General features: G+C 40.6%; 1 protein-coding gene across 1 annotated transcript; it reads right to left on the minus strand.

Annotated features, from left to right (window-relative positions):
• Positions 1–265: 265 nt before the first annotated feature.
• Positions 266–19,449, minus strand: LOC123119538 (uncharacterized). The gene is made up of 36 exons (XM_044539377.1): positions 19,068–19,449; positions 18,837–18,924; positions 15,669–17,893; positions 15,213–15,327; positions 14,147–14,917; positions 13,751–14,051; positions 13,179–13,654; positions 12,472–12,598; positions 12,268–12,392; positions 11,485–12,155; positions 11,250–11,367; positions 11,047–11,163; positions 10,753–10,847; positions 10,190–10,341; positions 9,592–9,647; positions 9,289–9,502; positions 8,358–8,774; positions 7,988–8,265; positions 7,782–7,867; positions 7,616–7,702; positions 5,681–5,942; positions 5,171–5,593; positions 4,973–5,069; positions 3,750–4,060; positions 3,533–3,643; positions 3,231–3,398; positions 2,956–3,084; positions 2,766–2,855; positions 2,564–2,670; positions 2,296–2,444; positions 1,839–1,912; positions 1,673–1,768; positions 1,420–1,542; positions 1,225–1,308; positions 1,004–1,144; positions 266–885 (listed from the first exon to the last, which is right to left on the minus strand). Exons 1-36 carry the CDS (start codon positions 19,343–19,345, stop codon positions 550–552), a joined length of 9,498 nt encoding a protein of 3,165 aa, XP_044395312.1. The 5' UTR covers positions 19,346–19,449; the 3' UTR covers positions 266–549.
• Between the last annotated feature and the right edge of the window lie 4,544 nt (positions 19,450–23,993).

Genomic DNA, 23,993 nt, shown 5'->3' on the forward strand with positions numbered 1-23,993 from the left:
GAAACTGCATCTGGTATGCCGATGAGGTGGAGTAGTTTCCGTCAGCGCTGAGGCGCCACTTGATTTCTTCCTCTCCGTCAGTCTGCAGGTCGATGTTCTGCTCGTTGAGCCATCTTCGCAGGGCAAGAAATTCTGCCAGGAGAACAGTAGTGTCTCCATGGGCAAGGTCGTTTATCCAGGCGTTGTTGAACAGAGCAGCTCTGACGCTTCTTCTCTTTCTTCTCGAGTTCAAGATAGAAACTCAACTCATGCTTTCAAAAGTATATAGGTTGGAGGATTTACCATTTATCCCCGTCAATTCCGGTGTAGTACTTTATACATGTAGTAGATGTGAGTGTATGCGTTCTACCTGTGATCGAGTATAGAAAGAAGGAAAATTCCAAATTTCAGGCCAAACTTAAAGCTCGACGAGAAAACCCGGATAAAATGTTCCGTGCGCAAAGTATGCACATGCCGGGGCCGGGGCCAAAATTGATGTACAAAGCTGACTACACATGGCGGCCAGCGATCGCATCGCATTGCAGGCGGTGATCACCAGCCTGCCTCTGCCTATTCGTCGTCCCTCCTGTCGATGAAGCTCAGCAGGAACCCACTCACTATTCTCCTGGCGATTGGGTTCGGTATGTGGCGGCACAGCCGACCGTCCACGTAGGCGACGACGCCTGAAGCCGCGAACCTGCCAACCGTCCACAGCCTGCTTCGCTTAACCAGGGCTCCTCCGCCGGACGACGATTCACCTTCGTCTTCGCCTCCAGTGAGTTGTCCCTTCACTTTGGTCGTGACCTCCGCTATGGCCTTGGTGGCCTCACGGTGCAGCAGGCGCACCGCGAAGCTCACAAACAGGTGCTCGCACAGGGTGAGCACCGTCGGCGCAATCTTCCACTCCTGCAGGCAGTAACAGGTACAGATTTGTTTTCATGTCATGTTCCTTATCTGAGATATAGAATAAGAGAGCCCTCTCTGCCTCGACATTAGCGGTTTAGTGTCAAGAGAAGAAACTTACAGGCTCATTTCGCAGACGGCGCCAAGACCGAACCGTAGAGGCGTCTCCTTTCAACAATGCCTTGCTCACGAGAAATCCCTTCACGTTTTCCACAATTTCATTTATGAGAGCGCTATTCGGTGGTAGATTCTTTAGGAAAACCTGGAAAGGCAAAGTCCCCGGACGATGATGAGAAGATGCAGTGTATAGAGAGCAAAGGCAAACAGACACAAGGAAGTTACCAGGTCATCAATCACCCTCACACGAAGGTACTCTTGTTTATACATGACATCCAGCATAGCTTGTAGGTACCCTTCGATGTATAGCTGAGCAGCGACAGAGGGCATGTTTAGAAAAAATAGTGTCATGTCGCAGTAAGTTGTGAACATAAGCCATAATAAGCTTTGAAAGTAATAATAATACTAATTAGGCAGAACCTCATCAAGTCCAGGGCTATGATCAAGTTTGATCTTTCTGTCTGGACCACCCTCCATTATAGCCTGCCCTAACACAGATGGCTCCATTGCCAACCTCAACATACCTCTATGGAAGCCGGTAACCTACGAAACAGGAAAATTGCTTTATACTTTTTATGACTGCAAGGCAGAAGTCCAATGTCCTGTGTAGTCACATGATTCTTTTCAGAAAAAGGTGGACTTGGCAGGAGAGAGGAGGGATGTACGCCTGTACCATTCCATTTAAACCATTTGTTTCTGCTCCTTTCACAACGCTATCTGAAACTTCCGTGATAGCAGCAAAGAGAGCATTTGAACTTGCAGTTTTAACCTACAGAAGACCCAACATTAGATTAATCCATTGGAGGTCATTGTGGATCCAGCAAGTTTCAGAAGCTCACAGTTTTCCCAAGATCACCAAGGTACCGCTTTGTTCCACCTGATTTCATATTTTTGCTTATAAACTTAAACATGCCTGCACAAGCCACAAATGAGGAAAGTCACAGAGTATTCTAGAAGAATCAGAAAATAAAGCCATAAATTTATGTCTATATCGAAGTATAAAATAGTCTAATTTTTAGATGAAAAAGATAGATATTATGATGGTGGTTGCCTAAGATGGTCAATGTTCCAACATAGTTCATGCCTCAGAAGAACATGCAAAGTCACGACGGAAAGAACCTCAAATAAACATCACAGTTAAAGTTTTGGCAGCAGACATCATTCAAAATAGGACAGGACCCTATAGATCAGTAAAAGTATCTTCTTAAAAAGAACGTTGATCTAGTTTGAAAGAATAATCCGATGATAATACAATTATCACGAATCTTTCTCCAAAGAACACATAACACATTTTACCTATGGTAAGCCCAGGGAGGTTGAGTGAGCCATCAGAAGGGTCAAAGAAAACATCAAGAACAGATGAGGCCGAGTCGTCAAACATCGAGGCGAAAGATGGAGGAAGCAACGAGCTTCCCTTTGTTACATAGATTGCCCTCAGGACATACCTATTATCAATCACTCCAGATTAGTCTTGTGTTTGGATAACCAAAACTGAACAGATAACCCATAAGAAATGGGAAAAAACAGTACAGCCATAACTTTTGAACAAATAATCTTGATGTACCATGAATAATGCTGGGCACATTTTAAAAATAGCTCACGGAATGTAACCAAAGCATGATTTAGGAGAACACCATTGAGCTCCACCACTGAATTACTTATCTCGGGAACCTGGGAAAAGGAATAGGTAGAACAAGACGATTTTAAATTACTAAATATGAATTGAGCACCAAGGAATAGTAACTTGAGAGCTGCTTTAGAAGTACCTTTATAACACTGTGCAATAGCGCTCTCAGAGCCTCTTGAGAAGAGCTGTAAGATGTCTGTGATCTTCCAGGACGAAAGCTTGCGATGATCTTTAGACATCAGATTCATAAACAAAACCAAATAAGTAACTCAATATTAAAACTATAATGTCACAGTCAAAGAAGATAAACAAAAGGAAAAGCCGGGCACCTTAATTGGATGTACTTCGAATTGTCTAAAATAAAATTGTGTGCTCGGTGTACCAGCAGGAGCAAGGGATGTTCTCCAGAATGGTACAAGCTTCATTAGCGTTTCCTCATCAACCTTCAGATCAATCGGCTGTGACATCCTTTTTTTCGTTAGACGGCTTATGATTATGGCATTTTGTAGTGAACAACAAAGGAACCGACTATAGAAACAAAAGAAGTACTCTAAGACTAGAATCTTCCAGGTATTAACAAGATGTAAGCACACCGCTTTCATACCTGCAGAATTATGGAACAGTAGTGGACTTGTTTGACACTGGAATTCGATGAATTGAGTACACAAACTATACGAAGAATATTTTCATTGAGAGCATCACCCTGAAGCTTGTTCATCCTGAAAACTGATCCAAAGGAAGCTCCATCCCACTTTTCATCCACATTTACCGACTGCAAGGATTTCATGTTTTCAGAAAATAGACTAAGTTTTGTTTCCACCCATATACAATCAAGTCAAATGTGGCGATCAGCATCCAGAAATGATATCATCATGCAACATCCATATGCAAAGGATCTATACTTACATAAACTGCAACATCCATATTCTTGTGTCTATCTGTGATAACTGAATCAGCAGATACACGCTGAAATGTTGCCATTAAGATTGTAGAGGGTGACTGAAGCATTTCGTCGCTCTTCAACAAGGAGAAAATTACAAGATAAAATAAATCAAAATAGAACTGCAAACGTTAGAAATGATATCATCATGCTCAGGCTGAGTGAACTTAGAAGAGAACAAACCTGGCCCTTATCAAGAAGATGAATACACATATAAGATATTCTGAACTGTGCATGTGCTATAGGCCGTTGAATTTTCTCAGCTTTGGGATTCTCTGCCTGTTCACAAATCCGTAGAACTCTGGTTAAACCATCGGCATATACTTCATAGCCAATCTTAAACACCCTCAGTTCAAATGAATCATCAAATCCTTGTTTTTCTGAACTGAGTCCATTACTAAATGAGAAATCCAGATTGAGCCTGCTTCGCATCTTCAAGAATGGCTTCCATGGACTGATCTTATCAATTTTAATTTCACGGAGTGCTGGTGTATCTGTGGAAAATCAATCAGCAGGTTAGAAATACAATTAAAGAACATTGTGAGCACTAAAAAACAGTGTATGAAAGTTGATAGGGCCTCCAACAGTGTATCGGGTTTTCACCCATGCTCCGGTACAATGATGAACTCAAGAAGGGAGAAGTTCTATTACTGAAAAAAAGTTGATGCCCGCATGGGTAAACTAAGGCTCCCTAGTCTGTTGTTCGATCACTTGTGCTCTTCTGCGATTATTCTCTGTATAGTCCCCTTCTCGTAAATATACTGCCAGGGCCTTATATACAATTTTCCCCTTGAGAAAACGAAAAATGGGCATGGATAAACTCTAGACTAGATGAGCTGAGCCAAGCACGTGCAAAAACCTAAGCACTAGTATGTACTAGAGTTAAGAGAAATATCTCACCAAATAGTGAAAGGCCTCTTAAGACGAGAATTCATGAGAATAACCAGACACATATCACCAACAATGTTTTCTTAACAATGAATAATTGTGTTGCACACCATTCTTACATATGGGGTTCATTTGTCTCCAGTACTAGCTTAAGTAAACCAAAGCATAGATTACTTGGTAGGCATCAATATTGTAAATTGTGATATATTCGCACACAATGCGATATGATAGATTGCTAACGTTTTCCACTCTTATAGATATAATATTCACTTTCCATAAAGTAAGGTTTACAAACATCTGTTTACCATTCAAACACTAACTGGTGGAGTAACTGCTAGCTCGGTGCTCTATAGAACATTGATATTTCGAATTCGTGCTTTGCAGAGGTATGCAATATTTCAGTGGTGGAGTAGTGCAGCCCTTTGGGGACGGTAATCGGTTTCATAATTACTATAACCGGCAACATAACACATTTATCAATAGAGGTAACTCTTGGGAATTAGGATATAAGAACTTGCCAACAATGCGGACAACCAACTTCCGGGGTAAACTCGAGTCATCCCATGCATACTGTTCTGATTCTTGAGGGCCTAACATATCTGATTCGTCTGAATCCTAGAAAGTCCAGCGAAATTCAAAATTTTATCAATAATATCACAATACATTGTAGTTCTGCTGATAAGATTATATCATAGAATTTAGAAATATACTCATACCTTCTGGAAATACATGATAGATGCTTTATTCAAGCAATTCTCTACCCGATATGGTAGTGCAACCTTTGGTGGCTTGGTGAAGTGTAGAACAAAAGATGTATTCTCTTGAACAACATCAACAGAAGCAAACTGTTTCAGCTTCCCATCTTGTAAAGTGTCTTTGTTAATCCCATCTATTACCATATCTTCTGATCTTCTAAACTTCATGAAAAAACGGCCGATTGATGAAACACAAATTGGTCCAGACCAACCATATCCTGTTTCTTTTGGACAAAACTGGATAAAAATGAGTGAATCCTCGGATACATTTTTGTGCTTCTTAAGAAACAAATCAAAGTAGTTTCCTTCTCGCTTTTTTCCAGGTTTCCATGTCTGTAAGGTACCCCTCTGTTTAGCTTCAATTGTCAATCCATCTATGTCATCCTAGTCAAATGATAACCAAAATCATGAGTACCAAATGAGACTGCAATCACAAACCAGTAAATATTTGTCAGAGCAAAAATGAAACACCTGGACAAGACATTGGCGAACAGCAACTGCAGTAGCAGACTCATTTGAGATCACATATCTTGGCACAATTAATACAACTTGTGATGACACATGCAAGCCATAAATAACAGGTTGTAAAGACATGCCGAAAGCTGCCATCCGATGGGGAAATATATCATCGTGGATCTCAAGAAAAAATTCAGTGAAACCAGATAATGCTTCTAAATCAATAAATGCTTCTGATCCTTTCTCGTCATGCAGGCTTATTCGCAGTTTATTTGACCTGTCATGTGTCAGATTGTCAATTTACATAGTTAAACATGTTTGCAGACTTGGTGCCAGAGAAGGCATAGATAATCACAAACTGCTCTATATAGGCACTACAGATAAACTAAATGAACACAATCCTGGCTTTCCCATACTTGCATTTACATAACCAAATATCATCAAGACATAGAGCAATGTGGCGATCTTTCTAAATAAAAAAATACAAAATGAAGAAAATATTCATTTGAATTGACACATCTGCATAGGTCCACTAAAGCTGTTATGAAGTCCTATGGCTGGAACCAGCTGGTTCCGATTTTCTCTGTCAGTTGCAGGAACTACAGTAATTATTCTTTACTGTTTTACATAGAATGCACAGGTTGTTTGAACTAAACATAGTAACAAAATGAAAATGGTTACCATCATTATGCACCTATGCCCTGCCTCGCCTGATTCTACGAGTAAAATACTTGGATAAACATGGTAATAATATTAAAATGGTTACCAAGTGGCTGCACCCTTCCCTGCTCCATCCAGTTCTGCTAGTAAAATTCTTACTAAACATAGCAACAACATTAAGATGGTTACTGGCTGCATGCCAGTGTTACTACTATGTAATCTTAAATTAGTACTGTTGTGCGTCGTCGTACTAATACATACTTTGATTACCAGATGTCATTTTCAGATTATAATGTACTGGTTGGGTTAGGCTAACTGCATGACTTTGTCCTAGTAAAAGTATATCTTCCTATTACCACATACCCTTTGCTAATTATGATGGATCTCTACCCGCAAAAAAAATATGATGGATCTCCTAGTAAAACTATAGGAAAATTTACTATCTAAATGCACACCTAATAATGTCCACAACTCGTAAGTGTTTACAAGATGAACACTAGCTTACTGTTTTTTCCATGTGATTTACGATCATAACTAGTACGAGTAACACATAGTAAAGAGCAAGGGGCTTTTACTACAAAAGTAGATGTATATTACTACCAAATTAAGAATGTGGAGGATGCGTGCGTCGGTTGGTTGGCTGGGTGGGGATCCGTGGTTAGACCGGCGCGCACGATAAGCTATAATGCGCTCACGCACAGTTTAGTGCTCCTATATATATCCCTGATGTTTTACCAATCCCAAGAAATTATTGCAAAAATAGTACTGCTTGAGTTACCATTGTTAAGCTTCATGCACTAGCCAATGCAACCAAAAGTCCAGACTGATGGAAAGGGCTAGGCAATCCACATATACACTTCAACAGCCCCTCATGTGTGAGGCGGGAAGTCAACACGTGAATAGACTCAGAGGTATGGCTCAAGAGGGCTACGTGGACACAAAGGGGGCAACAGCATTTTTTGGATAAATTGTGAAAACTAGGACTTGAACTCAAGACCTTAGGCCCTGATATCATGTTAAGCTTCATGCACTAGCCAACGCAACCAAAAGTCCAAACTGATGGAAAGGGCTAGGCAATCCACATATACACTTCAACAAGCATTATGACAGCACAACAGGTAGCAATCCAGTACGGAAATTATTGACAATTTGGATAAACACTATGAATATAAACCCGGAACTAATGAATGTTATACCAGCTCTAATGGATTGCCTTTTGTGCCTGAGCTACTGGATTACATCAACGATTAACAAACAAATGAACAAAACTCAGGGTGATTGCTTGCTTACTTTGTAAACCAGGAGCTCATTGACATTGAGGGCAAAATACAACCATTCTGTGGAGGAAGATTAATATTGTCTTTTCCAATTTCAAACCTGCAATAAATCAGCACCATATGAGCAACTCTGCAAGAATGCTTACCAATTATTTAGCATTACATTCAACATCACATACGCGGGTAGTGGTTTTTGACCAGAAGCTGTGCACAGCAAGGGGTAGTCACTTGTATTTTGTAGTGTATATCTTGTGAAAAGAGCAACCTGAACGATCAAAAGATCAGTCATCAGGTACATCATTTTGATATCTTCAAATTTTGTAAAGCATGCAGTATCAGCAGATATCACCGGAAAGTGAAAAAACATAACGTCGCCTCATTCTACCTCCAGCAAGCCTTTCTCCTGACGCAACAATCTTAAAGAAGAATGAAACTTCCCAGGAACAAACTCTAATTCTAGATCAAGGAATTGAGCTCGAGCTGTCTGCTTTTGCATTCTCTTGGCCCAATCACCACTATTAGCTGCCTTGGACTTTGAACCATATGAAATTAGTGTGACTGAAAAATTAAACATGGCAGGATTCACATAGAAATAAGCGCTTGAACCACTTGTAATTGTTGCCTCCTTTCCAATGAGGCCAAAATTATCGTCTCTGGTATTCTCTACAATATCATAGTACAAAACACTAAGTTAACATAGCAGTTCTTTTGTTTGCTTTCTTCAACAGTTAAATGCTAATAGAATAAGACTTTACCCGGTTTGGAGTCAGTCAGAAGCACATGTATGTCTGTCTGCAAGAAATTGTACACTTGAACAGTCGGGTATATAAAAATTTCTCTTTGCAGCTGTAATGCCACTGATGCACTCCTGCCAGACACACGAGTACCATTCGTAGGCTGCAAAGGCACATCTCTACCCAGAGTATGAATCAAAAAATAAAGATCCGTCACATGTTGACCATCAACGGAAACAGGGCAACTCAAAGAGCTGAAAGAAGACTTCATGGAATCAATACTGAAGGCTTTTCTTATGTTGTAATTAAGTTTTTCTATAACACCAGATATGCGAACTGCTTTTTCACCGGTTATGTCTTCTGACCATTGGAATAAAGTTGCATGGCTCAGATTTGAGTGTTCGGACATCTCAGGTCTAATTGACAGCATAAAATTTCCTGAAATTCGAGAACAATCGATTGAACAATTGTTAGAGAAGTGCCCCTCGGAGCTACAGAAATAAAGAAAAAACATATTTGGTTGTTCGATAAAAGGTTGCAACCGTAAGGAATTGAACTACATGTAACACAAGATGGCATATTTCGTGGGGATAAGTATGAAGTTCACTACGAATGGCATGCATTATCCATATCACACTACTATGTAAGTCATAAATGAAAGTTACGACCACTGTCCAGGGCAGTATTATTGTTAGAATGCACAACAGAAACCATTGCACAAGTCATATTAAGAAAGCAGACGGAGACTCGCACAAAAAGGAAGTTAATGTCTGAAACAGACCCGGTAGTTATAGTATGGACAAAGGAAATTTACCAAATTATATAGATATTAAGAACATTTTATCACCTCATTCCTACATATTTTCTTACACACCAATGCAGTAAATCATGAGATATTAGATCACGCATAGCAGATGATAATGTTATGCCAAGGAAGGGTACAGTTACTTGCCAAGGGCTAGAGACATCAGCGCCTTTTTGGATCCTCCAGATAAATTCACAGCATCAAGTACTCCAGTAGATTCATCAACCATGTCACCGCTTCGAACTGTGACAACCGCTGCTTCTTCATTCTCATTTTGTGGCCTCTGAAACCGAAGTTCGAGGGGAAAGTCACTCTTATTATATATCCTCAACAAAGGTTGGACTGAAAGCGATAAACCTTCCTGCAATTAGTCAACAATTAACAATGAGAAAACACGATCATGAAATATTCAGTGGCTAACATAAAATACAGAAGCATTTGCTTTCCTACCACAGAATTCTGGGACACCTTGACCACAACAAATGGTCCAGAGAAGCGTCTTGAATCTACAGTGCTCAGAGGAGCAAAAACATCACAGTAAAATACAGTCATCACTCCACAAATAAAACTGAAAGTAACTGTTAAAAGCCTAGAACATGTCATGCCAGTCAGACTTCCGAGTCTAACAAGACAAGACAATAGAACATATACATTCCCAGTTCTTAAATGGAGAACCCATTGCCTTCAAAATGGATTGGTATCATGTATATCAGATTTTGTCAAACAGAACGAGTATATCAGGGTACAAGAGTGTCCTTGTGTACAAGTCCATGAGCAACTTTCCTTGGAAATACATGTATTAACTCTTTAAGCTGAGGTATACCACAAGATTATACCAGGAATATAACGTTGTGTGTAAACAAGACATAGTTAATTTTAACACTGCTTATCTGAAATAAATAACCATAATCCTCTACAAGAAGAGTTCAAAGATAAGAGTCTTTGAATCAAGCAACATACGCCTTGAAACTAGACGACTTACAGAACAGAAATCTAAAATCCAACCCTGTGGTGTTGAACTTTGATGAATATATGTGGAAAGAAGTACCTTTGAGAGACGATGCTACGGTTCTCCATGCGAAGATGCCAGACTCATGGAGAGGAATATTGATTGGAGCAGTTGAAAATGCCCCTTCCTTGAATAAAGAAATAGAAACTAAGCTCTGATCATGTGGGCGATTATCATCAAATACAAAATTCCTGTAGTAGGAGGCAACACAAGAAGAACGTGAGAAAATAACAAACGATCATTGCAATAATAGAAAAAGAATCAAACTGTTACAATACTTTAAAAGGGCGTGAAAGCCAGACTCATCAGTGCGGAAACAGTGAAGGACAATTTAAAAGGCACCAAACACTTTGGTCAAGAGCTGAATGTCTACTCTGAGAATTAGCACAAACGAGGTTCTAACAATCGAAAGACTAAAATCGCAAGCATGCTCTATAAATGTTACTCCATCTGGCTTCCTAAACCTACACCACATTTTATGATTAAACACCTGCAGGACTATTTTAGTCATACACCATTTGTTGGTGACAATGTACAGAATGTATACCTTGCTAAGATGCTGAGAAAATATATTGTTTAGATAACCAACAAAATGAACAGACCTCAAGAAAACTGAAGTTGACTGTTGTCCAGGAACTATTGCGTCCCCATTATTTTGAAAATGACATACAAGTGCCAGCCTTGAGTTATTCTCTATCTGCACAAGTAATGGGTATATGCTCATACAACAGTAAACTAGAATCCACTATGAAACTAAAATCAGAAGCATTGATGCATGATGCAACACATAACCTCTGAAACAAAGTCTAGCATATGGTAAGCCCCAAAAATCATCAATCAAACATATCATTTCCAAGACAGTAACAATATTTATATAGAACAGTTCAAGTTCAAACCTTGCAGCAGTTAGGAAAAATAGCTGAGTTTCTCACAGCATATGGACCCATCAAACCTAACTTCCCGACCAAATAAAGCAGCGTGTCAACTGAAAGCTCATTTATGAAAATATCCACCTGCAAGAATGAAGGAGATGCAAAATCATGTTACAGAAAAATAATTTTGACTAGTTCAAAATAGGCATATTAATAAAGAATTGCACCTGCTTTAAATGAAAGAAGAAACGCAGTGGGGTCCCACTACGTCTAGTAACTGGATCTTGGTTGAAAAATCTAAATCGTAAGAACACATAGGAAGTGATAGGTGAGATAAGGTCCTCCCTGTATGTAAGATACAAATAACTCAGATTCCAATCTCCAAGTCAACATTGAAAAAACAACTGAAAACAGCATTAGTCAACATAGCAATGACTATTGAGAATTTAGCACAACACATACCACATATTTTTGCGGGCATCGAAGTACTGCCCTGAAACTTTGAATGAACTTAGAATCCTGATCTTGGATGGGTATATTTGTGTGACAACACGGATATCATTTATGCAGTTTTGGACAAGTGGAAAAACATCACCAGTATCAAACACTTCATGCGTAATGGTAAAAACAATCTTATCAATACTGATGGTTATATGTTGTGAACTTGCAACAGTTTCCAACCTATCCATTGCAGCAGAAGGCAACTCATCTTCCACATCCAAATAAGAGTTACCATCCAAGTTCATATTGGGAACAATGAGCCTTGCAACATCAGAGAATAGAGATTCATCCAAAATCTTCAACTTAAATGGATTTCCTGGCTTTTTCACAAACTCCAGTAGACCATCCACAAATGCAATGCCATAATTGTTTTTCTTGTTCACAAGATGGTAAGAACTACTTGAAATAACCTTGCAAGAATTACCATCATCTTCGTCATCCTCAAAACTATCAAACCCGAGAGGAAACATGCTCCACAGTGAACAAGGCTTGTCAACAAATGAAGAAATTTCAACCAAATCTGATCCTTGGGAGAAACTAAGGGCCAGCTCTTTGCCTTCATCAGTTTTTGCACATAAAGATAAAAGAGAAATATATGGTGTGTCTGACCTCCATCTCTTATGGTGTTTCACCTGAAAATAGGTCAAAATGATTTTACACCCATGCACATTTCCTACATCATCCGGTCAGCTGAATATTATTGGTGAGAAATTCATCACTGTATTATAGGTAGAAAGCTAATACCTTAAATAATGCATGTTCACCAGCAAGAGAATAATGGTATGCACCGACCACTTGATACTTCATTCCAATATTTTTGACTGATACATACATCTGTTGATCAAGATCTCGTATGGCCACAATTGCTCCTGTTGTGACAGTAGTACATGGGTTAGCACAGTGAATTTAAGTGACAAGAATCTAGTTGATGTCATTAAGCATAACTACCATCAGGTATAGTACAATCTATATTATCCAGCTGTTCTTGCTGAGTGCTGTCACCAATCTGTATTTCCTTCTGAGTTGCAGTAGAACTCAACATTCCATGAAAAGGAGCAAGTAATGATGAGATCATCTGCATAGATCCAGATAGTTAATTCATAGAAGAAAATGTGTTGTATATTGTATGAAAGTTAAACCCCTAGACAACCTTAAATCCCAGTATATAATGATAGGATGATCATAGATTTCGTACTGCAATGGATGAATTTTTATGTTCCTGGCAGGACATATTATATCCAAAAGTGTATTTGTCAAAGAAGTGGATACAAATGGTGTATGTTGGCAAAAGAAGTAAATTTGATGAGAATAACCATTAAAAAAGTAACCATGGTTAAGTGGAGCAAACTGCGCATAGCTGTAAATAAGGTGCTAGCTTATCATATGACATGCTTCAAGGAACAACAGGATAGCTACAGTGGCAATATGCAGGTATAAGCATGGAGCTCCAGCGTTACACACAAATTTGACCAGAACTTCCAAATTCATTTTAGGATCTAAAACAGGATGCTGAAGGGCTATCTCATAATTTAGCACTAGCAATTCCTATAAATTGTAGAGAAAGCACAGAAGAGCAGGAACATCTAGCTAGTATTGGTAATAAAAAAAACTACCAACCACTGTCCAAAAGATGGCAGGTAAGATTGAGAAATCACCTCAATGCTTGATAATGACATTGTCACCTCCAAACCAGAAACAAAACCGTTTCCACACCAATCACCACTTAAACACATCAAATTAGAATCTTTATCCAATTGTTTTTTCTCTATCTTAAGAGAAGTAGAGAAATGGCTGAGGATATAACTCTTATGTGAAGAAAATTCAAGTGTATTGCCTGTTGAACTTTCTAATGTAGAAGTTGAACTTGCAGGAGCATCACGATCATGGGTAACACCATTATCTGCTTCTATAAATGGAGGATATTCTTGAATTTCAGACTGAGATGTAAGAACAGTAGACTTTCTGGACCGAAAACGGGGTGCTGGCACATCTCTCAATTGTTCATGGGCACTCTTGGGCATACTACTAATAGTTGAGACTGAAAGACACTTCACCTCAAACAAAATCTTCATGCCAAAATTCAATAGTTGAAAGCTTGCGTCAACTTCGAGAGTTAATCCCTGATATGTACCTAAGTGCATGGAAAGAACATTAAATTATCTGAAAAACAGGTTAAGTTCTCTCCTTGGCAGTGCACTAAAGTGAATGAGTTTATAAGCTCAGTTACCAGATTCATCCGCAACAGAAAGTGTTATAGAAATCCGAGATAAATCAATATCTACACATTTGATAGCATTCAAATGGGATTCCTCACTTTGTGAACGAACACCTAAAGACACCGGTGATACTTCCCCCTGTGTATAACTGTTGATCACATTAGGGTCACTTTTTGCAGAGACTGAAGTTACTGAATCTTTGGCTAAATTTGGAGTTGCCCACACTGGGAGATCCATAAGCAACCAAAAATAAATTTTGCAACAGAAAACAAGCTTAGCTAAGAAAATTGTTTCAAGAAAGATCAAGCCACCCTGCAAATCAAAGTTATTGAGAATGTTTTAGTATTAAACCAAACAGAAAAGGTGTTACTTGGGAACAATTGAGAGAGAATATTGATTTCTCTAACCTGGATTTTGCATTTGAAAATCTGAAGATTATCATCGATCAACAGAGAGATTTTCTGTCTACTGGGTTGATTGACTTCGGTTAAATAGTTGTGAACCCTGTAGTCTCCAATATAAACCTCTGTGAATTCAATTTCAGTAGAATAGCAAATTCCCAAAGAATCAGAAACGCGACCACTACTAGATTCATCTTCCATTTTCTCAATGGTCAAGCTACCTTTAGTGGGCCCAGCACGCAGATGGAAGGTGCATTCTGTTATAATGAACTGGTTCTTGTTATACGGTAAACTACTAAGCATAGTTGTGTATTCAACTTGGTTCTCGAATACCACAGACTGAATTCCGGATAAACTAACAAGGATGTCCGTACATTGTCCACCAAGCAGAAGTTTCAAAGAAGAACTTCTGATGCAGAACCCAACACCCAAAGCTAACATATCATGCAATTCCTGTGTTGTTATCCCCTCAAATATAGGAGAGCTGCTGATGTAGTTTATGGTGTTGTTGACAAAGACGGCAGGATTCGGAAAAAGTCCACCACGTGAAGTACTAAAGATGATGTATGTTGGTTCCAATTCAAGTTCCACTTCAACCATGAGTTCTGTATGAGAGTCAATTGATTCTTCCTGGGCAATACGATCAATGCCAAGATCTCTTGTGCTCCCCACCACATTTTTATTGCAGAACGATGCTAGCCTTCCAATAAAATCTTGGGAATACTTAACATTAACCAAGTCAGAATTCAATGCCACCAGATGCATACTTTCAATAAGCTGTAACGATGGCATACTGTTACTGACCACAACAACGGGCATAGGATAGAATACCAAGCACAGAAAAATTAACAGCAATGGGAATAGAACAAGATATTTATTTGTCGTTTATAATCTGGAATCTGACATGATTCTGCATCCAAGTCATGCACAATTCAGCTCTTGTATGACTACACATCTAACAATTGCCACAAGTAACAAAATATCATAGGTCACTATGTTTACTGAAAAAATTCTACAAAATGTCCTTAGATTCAATAACGTTGAAAAACTTATAACTTGTGCACGCACAAACCTGGCAAACAGTAAAAAATTCATCCATGTAGAACAAAGCTATGCAACCAACAATTCCTCCTCCTAAGTTCATTGACAGAACGTTTCTGTCTGCGAAGAAGGAATGCACATACTTCCTGGAAGGTGTACATATAAAAGGATTGTCAACAGAAAAATCTTTGACGAAACACACTCAACTCATGATAATTCAGGCCATGGCAGCTAATTTTTTTATTTAAGAGTTAATTGTAAAAATGCTGAGCTTCAAGTGTTTGAGGAACAATTTTAAAATATATAAAAGAAATTAACAGTATATTCATTGCAATTTCTTGGAATAGACGCTATTTCAAACAGCTCTTAAGAAAACTATTTAAACCCAATGCCTCATACTAGACCCCAAAAGTAACAGTTCAGATAATGTACTAAATCAAAATATTTTCAGATTCATAAGTCCATGAAAATGAAGATTAAATTATACCTGCCTGTTGACAGTTGGAAATTGGCCGACATTGGTCCAAATACATGACACTGATGATTGGTCTCTAAATTATCTATCAGAAGAGTTAGATTAGCCAATTTGAAGTAAGCATCCAACACAACATTCTCTGGATAAACATGTCTTGCACTACTTTCCGTTGCAGGATAAGCAGGTTCTTGCACCTCCTTCATGCAAAATGTACTATGTGATTCTTTGACATGTGAATTAGATCTGGGTGGAGTAGATAGAGATGCTGGCCACATGGCACATTCAACATATGCCAGACTGAGAACTATGCAGGACGTCCTGCTATTCATCCGAGAAAATAGGGGCACATACTTATTTTTGCAATTTTGCAACAAATTGTTTTTATCAAAGGATAACCGGATACTGGGACCAGCAATCAGTGCTTCAATCTGGAGGGTATTTTCTGGAATAGCATCTGACATCACAATATTCATTATCTGAGTGAATGATCTCAGTTTATCAAGAAATCCACTTGCAGGTGTTATAGAGGCAGCAGGAATATGAAGGTCTGGTATATTTCTGTTTAGCTCTTTCAGATGTTTGTAATGCATGAACTGTCTATGCAGCATATAGGTCGATGAAGCACACTGATAATCCAAATCAAGGTTTAGTTTACCGACTGTAAATCTGCATTGCTGAAACCCACTTATATTTTGGTAAGGATCAACAACATATGATTTGACTTCAAAAATAACAGAAGGCTTTTCATGATGTATCACACCTGATTCATTGTATAAATTGCTGATTAACATCCATTCCCTCCATAGTTTCTCCATACCACTCCATAGAACAGCAGTGGACGAACCATCACTGTGGGGAAATTCATCAGATTGTTTTTCGGAAAATGGGTGCATACTGGCAGAATCACTCCAGAGGATCACCTTTGAATCAGTGTCTTCGGCAAACTCTGCAGTTTTAAAAGATGAATTCCTCGCAAGTGTGTTGCTATTATCCGCTCGTGACAACTTCGGGACACCAGCGAGAAAAACCTTCAGTTCTCCAGCTACGAAAAACAGCGATTGTGTGATGCAACCAGCTGAGTAAAGTAAGCATGATGATTTTATCACCAAATGTATCGAAGGTAAACCGCTGTGATAACTCTTGCTTCCATTGTTTAACTTTTTCATGCCGATGGAGTGATCAGCAATAGGTAACAGGATTACAGAGAGTTCTCCAAGGTGAATTCCGAGCTGAAACTCCATGTCTGAATCATGAGAAAAACCAGGAAAAATGTGTGCACGGGATCTACATGTTTTGTTTCCAGAATCCCTAGCTCTCAACACTGACCAGAATGCGAATACAACAAGCCTCCATAAATATAAAAAAGGGGAGAGAATTTTCATTATGGAAGAAACCAGAAACGTTTTTGATGATTCTTGCTTGTTCTGTTGCTGTGATATGGCAAGTTTTGAACGGGCAGCACGTCGTGCTCTAGCAATAGCTTCTACAGGAACTTTCTCCTCCAGCTCAAGAACAATTACCCAATGATCTCTGATAGCTCCCAACATTTTCCTGTTCCTTGACACCCTACCACAATTCTTCTTTATCACCTTGTCAGAGGGATATCCAACTAATGATAACAGCAACACATAAGCATGAACATAGTGCTGCCAAAAAGTAGCACAGCTTAAGGCCTTGCTTAAAGAAAATCTGCGGCCTACTATTGGGCTGTCAAGCTTTTGCATAGCAATTTGCCAGAGCTCCCTACCACTCCTAGTCCTGTAGTGTTCCTTTTGACTTGTAATATCCAAAATCACCATCAACGAAGGAATAGCTTTTGGTGAAATTTTGCAGCATGCACTGGGAACATGGATGCTAAAAGCAGCAAGTTGGAGATTATCCAGTCTAGCACAAGCAGATAAGCCTGTAAAAGATGCAGTGCAATCTGTACAATCATTCTCCTTCATCACAAACTCAAAATCATTACATTTAACAAGAAGGTGATTCTTCTTTATTGATGATATAGAAGAGCCAACTAATCCTCTGAACAGAGAACTGCGAGAAACAAGCTCAGGACCTAACTGTAAGTCAGTTGCCCTCAATACCACAACATGGGAGTCATCAAGATACCGAACTTGTATTGTGATATCATCAATCCGCACCTGACTACAGTTTAGAAGTACACTGGCAAATCCAGAGGTAAACTTATCTTCCAGGGAGCTAACTAGACCTTCAATCATCTCATGCAATATTTCACCCTAACAAATAGTACAAGGCACAGCTTTCGATCAAATTTGTAAGTAAAAATATGAGTGCTAGTGATGATGAACACAGAAGGAACTTTGCATACAGAAGCAGTATATCTAAATGACTGATTAGTGTAACCTACAAGTACAGAAAGCATTTTTGAAATCCCACAGTTACGTAACCTAACTATAATATACTTAACATATATGTATTAGCATTGCACAGATACATCGAGCAGGGTACCATCGGCAGAAAGTACTACACGTGTTAACTTCTTGCTTCAGCAGTTACATTTTTGTTCCAGCATAATGCAGGTGTGGAACATGTCCTTGTCACTAAGGCTCCAATTGGTTGCAAAGTATTTTTAGGCTCCGTTTGGTTGCAAAGTATTTTTAAAGTATTTCAATAATACCACAGTATCTTAGGAAACTGTAGTTTCAAATATTATGAGGTGTTTGGCGCTAGTTAAAACTGTGGTATTATAAACCATGGTATTTTTGCAGTATTAAAAAAAGAGGTCTGGACCTCTTTTTTAAAAACTGAGAAAGAGAACAGAAGGACACAACCAAATAGTACGCCTTAATACTTTGATTGTCAAACACATCACTGTTTTCACGATACGCTAAAAGACTGATGTTTTCATAAACCAGGTATTCGATGTCCTCAGCACAAAAAACTGCAGTATTGGAATACTAAGGTTTTTAAAAAGATTGCATCCAAACAGAGCCTTGGCATGTCGAATTATCACCTCCACTGCAGAGACTTGACAGGAAATACAGAAGCGCTGGCATACAACCGCTAGAAGAAGAGGATCAAAGAGTCTCAAGCAAATGCGGGGGTTGGCATACTGATCAAAACGCAGGTGCTTTGTGATCAACAGTTGTTTCACATTCTACAGAGATTAGGACTCGAAAATACTTATGGCCGGGCATAATGCAAGCATGAATTTTGTACCTGAGGGTCAATTGATGCAATCACTCTCTTCTTCTCCTTGGATACCCATTCCTTCATGCCTGGCCGCTGCTTCCGCGGCGCAGGCTCCCTTCAGGATTAAAAAAAATGGCGTCAGACGAACACAATGCCATATGCAGTGAACACAATGACACCATATGAACCCACTGTCTCCCCGATACTACAGCCACTGCTAATTCATTGCCACGATTGCACGCGGGAGCTGCGGGATACCTGAGGGTGAGCGAGACGTCGACGCCGCGCAGGACGGCGGCGAGCGCGGGGGCGCCCCAGGGCGAGACGGCGAGCTCGACCTCGGCGACGGCCGCGCGGTCGACCCTGGCGGGGAAGGAGTCCGGCGCGGAGAGCGCCGCGGCGCCGAGCTGGAGCCCACGCGCGACGACGCGGGAGCGGAGCGGGCCTAGCTCCACCCGCAGCTCCGCCGGGTCAGCCGCCAGCCACGGCCGGAGCGCGGCCAGCAGCCGCGAGCGCGCCGCGTCGGCGAGACCCATCCGGGGATGGTTTAGACCCGGGACTCCATGGATGAGGAAGCGCAGAGCGGAGGATGCTTTGGAGGTGATCGGGGTTTCGAGTTCGAGAGGCGGGGGTGAGTCCGGATTGGAGCGGTTGGGGGTTTGGGGGGCCGGGGAGGTTTGTCGGCAGGAAGGCGATGTTTTGGATCATTTGCTGCCTCGCCTAGTTTTTTCTATAGACAAGTTCATTTTACAATTCTGTTATGGGAAATGTTAAAAATATGATGTCCGACGACCAGACTTCCATGCAAAAAACAGATAAAATTGCCATATTTATGTATAGGATTTGCCATGTTCTTAGTCATGTAGAGTAAAAATAAATAACATGTTGTATCGAATAATGCCATGCATTCAATCACGATCCGATGTAGATGAGGGCGTCAGATTTTTAGCCCTAAAAATCTGATGCCAGATTTATCCGTTGTTATAAATTTCACGTTACACACTTGAACTTATTTTTGTTTTGGTTCACTGTAGACCTTATCATATGTCGGGCGGGTTTGAAAAGCATGAACCCTAAATCGCAAACTTAAGCCCAACATGAAGTCTGAAAATGATCCTTTCCTCGAGCCGGTCGGGAAACGAGCTCAAAGCCCGAAAGCTCGGTCCAAATGTTGCTTTCTGCTTTACACATGTGTAGGCTTGACTCGAAAACCAGCCGTCCAAGCAATTCCAGCTTATGCAATGTCAATTTTTAGGCTACCCAGCCAGCTTATGCAATGTCACAGGTTTTCAACATAACTTTGCACTCATCCATGCACTTAACCTCCTCCTTGGTCGAACTTCAGGATCTTGGATACCTACGGGGCCTAAGAACGAGAAAAAGATAATAGATAAATTCACTTTGATACACAAATATGTTTGGCCTTGAAGTCAATAGCAACAACCCCGTGCACAAGTGCATGGGCCTACAAGGCTATACTTCAATTTGTAACCCCAGTGGACTACACACATATCGCAGATGAATCACAGAAAAAGACATTGTATCATAAATATGAAGGATGAGGAAGGCCACCCTGCCATGGCACTCATCAATAGGGCAAACACAAAGGCTCTCACGCATCCCTCGACCAATCCTACCGCGTAATTAACCTCCTTGCTTCTATTTAGTCATACGTTTAACTTTATTTTGCTACATGTAATGCAATAATGGATCTCACATTACGTTGACAAATTTAGACATGTCATAGTATCCACAAGGAAACCACATACATCACATTTCCAAAGATCTATCTTTTCCCCCATTTCACTACTGCAGGAAACACTAGTGGGGACATGCCAAAAGCCACCTTGATTGTGTGGTGCCTCCACAACACCAATATGGCACCACTGATAAACTATATTGATGGCGTGTGGGGCATCACGCCACTAGTAACATATATACTGGTGGCGCGTCAAATGTCAAAGCGCCACCAATATAGTTTCTGAACTAGTGATGTTACGATATTAGGCACACTACCAATGTGTTCTCAGCGGGAAAAATATGGCACCATGGCAGCACATCCTACATAGCAGCGACACATATACAAGATAAAACTTACCAACAATCATCATCCTCAAGATGGGGTGCATGGTGTTCCTGATAGCGGGTAGCACGATCCGTCGAACCTGGAGATTCTTCCGAGTGAAGAACCCCTTTCGCCCCTCCTTGCGGAAGACAATGTGGTCGTCTGTGTCCGCGGTGTGTACGATGTCCCTTGTTCCAATGTGTAGTAGTAAAGCAACCTTCTTAGGAAATTTCTGAAAAAACAAAAGAGCAACGATGTCAGACCACCTCACGTGATGGACAGAAAAGGAAAGTAGATAAATGACTTTAAATAACATGCCATCACATGTTTGGTAAGATTGGTCCTTATGAAATGGGTCACAAATGACACCTTTAAGTAGTCCTCACGTGGCGATAGGATGTCCACGAGGTTGCCAGTATCATCTTTGCCGAGCTTCATTCTTTGGGCAAAGACAGTATCATCAAATGGGTCATCATCGCCATCATAACATAGAGAATAGACATCCTGGCATTCGTCCTCGTAAGAAAAAATAGTTCATTTCTTACCCGGTGAGCAGTGGCGGAGCTTGGGCTGATTTTGTGGAGGGGCAAATGGGCTGGAGGGGCAAGAAACATGACTTTAGGCTGATTTTAACTGGGCATATGGGCTAAATACTAGGGGATATATGCTAGCTTTCTCATGGGCTGGGGGGGGCAATGGCCCAGGTTGCTCTCCACTAAGCTCCGCCACTGCCGGTGAGACTATTATGAATGATGAAATGGTCACATAGTTCGCCTTCTACGCGGGTCATTGATTGTCCTTTCTCGAACTCAAGTGCCCTCAAGATCCTCAAAAAGCACTCTCTCTCCTGTAAGTTTTTCATTGAATTGCAACCTTTACATTACATGGGACAACATGTACAACAAAAACAAAAGAAACACATATTACATTAATGATAAAAGCACTGAAAAAATGCTTAATATTGTATGAAATGAATAGTTCGTTACCGCTAAACGGAAGAAACACTCTACAAGATAGACATCGAACAATGGGCCACTTGAAAGGCTGCTTGCGCACTTAGATATGCATACTTGCATGCCATATCCTGCTAGAGAAGAAAGTACAATGTCTAAATATTAATAAGACAAATAGACTACACATTTGCATTCACAAATTGGCATTCAGGCGGCAAGCACTTGACATTCTAGAATAGCAATATACTAGACATGCATACTACCATTGTATAGCATCCTAGAACTATATTTACTAGCAATTGGCGGGCACCAAACACTTGCCATTTTAGACGTGTATACTGCCACTATATATCATCCTAGAACTATATTTACAAGCAATTGAGAGGTACCAAAGCACTTGACATTTTCTAATTAAATTTCTAGCAATTGGGGTGGGGGAGGGAACCAAGTACCTGACATGCATACCACTATATATCATACATCCTAGAACTAAATTTACAAAATTACCAATCCACACTAAGCATATCAATCCATGGATTGCTCATCCTAAAACTTAGCATTCATAGAGTTATATATCAATACATCCATTCCAAGAACGCAATAAATGGGCGCGAATGGGAGGCCGGATGCAATGGCGTGACGCGCGAGGGGAAGGAGATGTTTTTTTAAGTAACCACATATATTTCATTAGAAAACGGATTACAAAGAGTACACACTATGTCACCACAAGAGGCATACATAGATGTCTTGCAATATTGCATCAAAGACTCCACAAGAAGTAAAACTAGAATTTCACTTCAGGAGAATCTTGTGCCATGCCGAAACGTCATCCACCATCATCTTCCGTAGTCGCCGAGGCAACATGGGAGAAATAGGAGAGTTGCCGTCATACCCACATCTGGAGGAGCACCTTCACATACAAGGATGCTTTTTGAGCCGATGAACCGGACTGCTGCAAGCAACGAGACCGAGGCTTTGTGGCACGTCGGCCGGGGTTCTTCCCCATGTCCGCTAGATCCCAGCGCCATCAACTTCATCTGATGTGGTCGAAGAAGAGGAACGTTGCTGCTTGCTGTCATCCACGCCACCCACTGCAAGACACCAAATACAACTGCAACCTCACCGAGATATGAAGACCAACAAGAAGACCGAGCCACCTACTCCTCGGTGCTGTCCATTAGAATGTCACCAAGATGGAGGAAGAGCATAAGCAGATTATTTTGATGCAACATCGTCTCCATCATTGTTGTAGCACCTCTCACAAAACTAAGCCTATCCTATCCCCTACTGAAGAGAAACTGCCAGGGTCCCCGCCCGCTCCCGCCGCTGAAGCGGCAGACGGACAGGGCGAGGACCCACGACGGCGCTGCTGTCAAGAGGAACGGCAGAAAGTCGCCTCCGATCGCCTCTCTGGAGCAGTTTCAAGAGAGCGAACGAAGCATTCATTTTTGGGGAAGGAAATGTTGGGATCAAACCTTTCGCGGTGACGAGCGGCGACCTCCGGCGGTAGCGGCGAGGGGGCGGCCTTTGGCAAGATCTGGTGCGGCGACTAGTCACGAGAGGGAGGGGATGAGTGGAGATAGATGGAAGTGTGCGACAGCTAGGTTTCTACCTAGGTAAAAACAACCCAGTTGTGGCGTGTAATTCGCAACCCACGCCACAAGTAATTCGAGCCAGAAAACATGACTTAAAAACTAGGCCCGAGAACAAACTAGTAGCGTGAGAAAACCCACGCCACAGGCCACAGCTAACCACAGAATTAGTGGCTTGTCATGTCTTTGGCACGCCTCCTGTTTGGGGCACGCCACCAATAACATTTGCAGGGGGTCATACTATTGGGCCTACACATCATTGGCGTAGTCGCATGCTCGCACGCCACTGACAACATTGTACTGGTGACGTGCGAAATATTGCACACCATCGGTATATCGAAAAATACATGTAGCATGGATTGAATGTGGCGCGTGATTAATATGATTGTGTGTAATCATTTCTTCATTAGTGTTTATACTAACTATGCACCAAAAGTCTTTTTAACACTTTTTCCGATACCAATTTTTAATACAACATCTTAATTTGTTGCTTAACATACATTGGTTTTGAGGGAGAGTCGTAGGATTGTGAGTTTGGATGTACTATCAATGACGATGGGGTGCATGTATCCGA

Source organism: Triticum aestivum, chromosome 5D (assembly GCF_018294505.1).
Source record: "Triticum aestivum cultivar Chinese Spring chromosome 5D, IWGSC CS RefSeq v2.1, whole genome shotgun sequence".
NCBI classification, from domain to species: domain Eukaryota; kingdom Viridiplantae; phylum Streptophyta; class Magnoliopsida; order Poales; family Poaceae; genus Triticum; species Triticum aestivum.